Here is a 2,108-nt window from a genome sequence, read left to right on the forward strand (position 1 = left end):
CCTGAGATGGAATTCACAAGAGAGGAGCTGCATACAGTGTCTATATGGATCAAGTTCCTAGGACTAGACTTCAAGTATTGGAGTCCTAAGGGATTGAGCAAGATAGATAGACTTGTTGGTAAACCTTTAATGGTTAATCAGCATACAAAAAAAGGTAGGGTTGAATTTTGCACCACTACTAGTGGAGGTAGAAATGGATTCTAAACTACCAGACACAGTGATGTTTAGGAATGAAAAAGGCATTCTAGTTGAGCAGAGAGTAGTATATGACTGGAAGCCAACTTTATGTAATTATTGCCAAAAATATGGACATTCTGAGGAAGATTGCAGGAAGAAGCAAATACCAAAAGCTCAAGTGGAAGTCAGCAATAAGCTAGTGGAGCAGAAGGCCAAACAAATTGCACAACATCCACCACAGGAAAATGGAGACAAAATTCAACAGGTGACACTACCAAGTATAGGTCCAGTAACCAATAGCCATCAGGGGAAGCAGAATGAAGGGTGGATCACTCATCAAAGAACATGCAAAGTAAACCAAAGGCAACAGTAACAGACAGTGGAGAAGAATGCATTTCAAGTACTTGAAAAGGAAGCTGTAGTACATACAATGCAAAAAAATTTGGAAAGAATGAGGGAGGTCAAACATTACCTCTCTCAGAACATAGTTAAACTACTCAGTTGGAATGTTAGGGGGCCGAAAGCCCCCAATAAGCAAAATGAGGTAACATTCCCTTGCAATAAAGAAAAGATAGGGCTGATTGGTCTACTTGAAACAAATATTAAAAGTAGTAGGATTGATCAAATCGCAAACAAAATATTTGGAGGGTGGCACTATATAACAAATCTAGAATCCCATTATAATGGGAGAATATGGATATTATGGAGGTCAGACTATTTTAATGTGACTCTAATAGAAAGGACAACTCAGGTGGTAACATGTGAGGTTAAGTATATTCCAATGCAAGTGGAGTTTATGGTGTCTTTTGTTTATGCTTTTAATACAAGTGAAGGCAAAAGAGAATTATGGAATAAATTGACTCAACAAAAGATAAGATATGATAAGCCATGGCTGATATTAGGGGACTTTAATGCTGTACTAAGAGTAGATAACAGGTGTGATGGGGTTCTAGTCACTCTGGCTGAGGTGGCTGAGTTTCAAAGCTGTATAGATACATGTGAGCTGCTGGAATTGCCAAATCAAGGGCAAAGATACACATGGAATGACAAACATGAAGGGGAGAGAATCTTTTCCAAGATAGATTGGGCATTCATTAACAAAGAATGGTTGGATACCATTCCACCAAGTACCAACAGGTATCTAACAGAGGGGATTAGTGATCATTGTCCGACTATCATTGAAATAGAAGAGGCTGCTGTAAGGGTTAGAAATTCCTTCCAATATTGCAATGCTTGGGCAGAATATCCTAATTTCAAGGAGAAAGTTAAAAGCACATGGGACATGGAAATAGATGGATACAAAATGTTTCAAGTGGTACAAAAAATGAAAATCCTCAAGAAAGGACTAAAGGAGTTGAATTCCCAACATTTCAGGAACATAGTGCTTGAAGTCAATATAGATAGAGAAGCTTTGAAGGGGGCACAAATCAAGATGCAGACCGATCCTATGAATACTGAGTTGCAGAACAAGGAAAAGGAGTAATATCAAAAATTCAGACAGTCCTCATACCTGGCAGAGATCTTCTTGCAACAGAGGAGCAAGGCAAAATGGATTAGATTGGGAGATGATAACACAAGATATTTCCATTCAATTTTAAAGCATAGAAGATTAAAGCATGCAATCACTCAACTGAAAGACAAATATGGTGAATGGCAAACCAATCAGGAGGCAATATCAAAAGTTTTTGTGGATTTCTATGGGGATTTGCTGGGGTCTAGAGCAGTGAATAGAAGGAAAGCAATGGAAGGGATACTTAGGAATGGACCAGTTTTATCTGTGGAACAACAACTGTGCTTGCTCAAACCAGTCTCAGCGAAAGAGGTGAAGTCAGCAATTCTGAAGATAGACAGTAACAGAAGTCCGGGGCCTGATGGTTATGGTAGTGGATTCTTTAAAGCAGCATGGGACATTGTTGGTACCAGTGTCACAG

At 39.0% G+C, this 2,108-nt stretch overlaps 1 protein-coding gene across 1 annotated transcript; it reads left to right on the forward strand.

Moving 5' to 3' along the window:
- Positions 1 to 628: 628 nt before the first annotated feature.
- On the forward strand, positions 629 to 1,660 carry LOC142173617 (uncharacterized). Its single transcript, XM_075239240.1, has one exon. It carries the CDS (start codon positions 629 to 631, stop codon positions 1,658 to 1,660), a length of 1,032 nt encoding a protein of 343 aa, XP_075095341.1.
- The last annotated feature ends 448 nt before the right edge of the window (positions 1,661 to 2,108 follow it).

Source organism: Nicotiana tabacum, chromosome 19, assembly GCF_000715075.1.
Source record: "Nicotiana tabacum cultivar K326 chromosome 19, ASM71507v2, whole genome shotgun sequence".
Taxonomy (NCBI): domain Eukaryota; kingdom Viridiplantae; phylum Streptophyta; class Magnoliopsida; order Solanales; family Solanaceae; genus Nicotiana; species Nicotiana tabacum.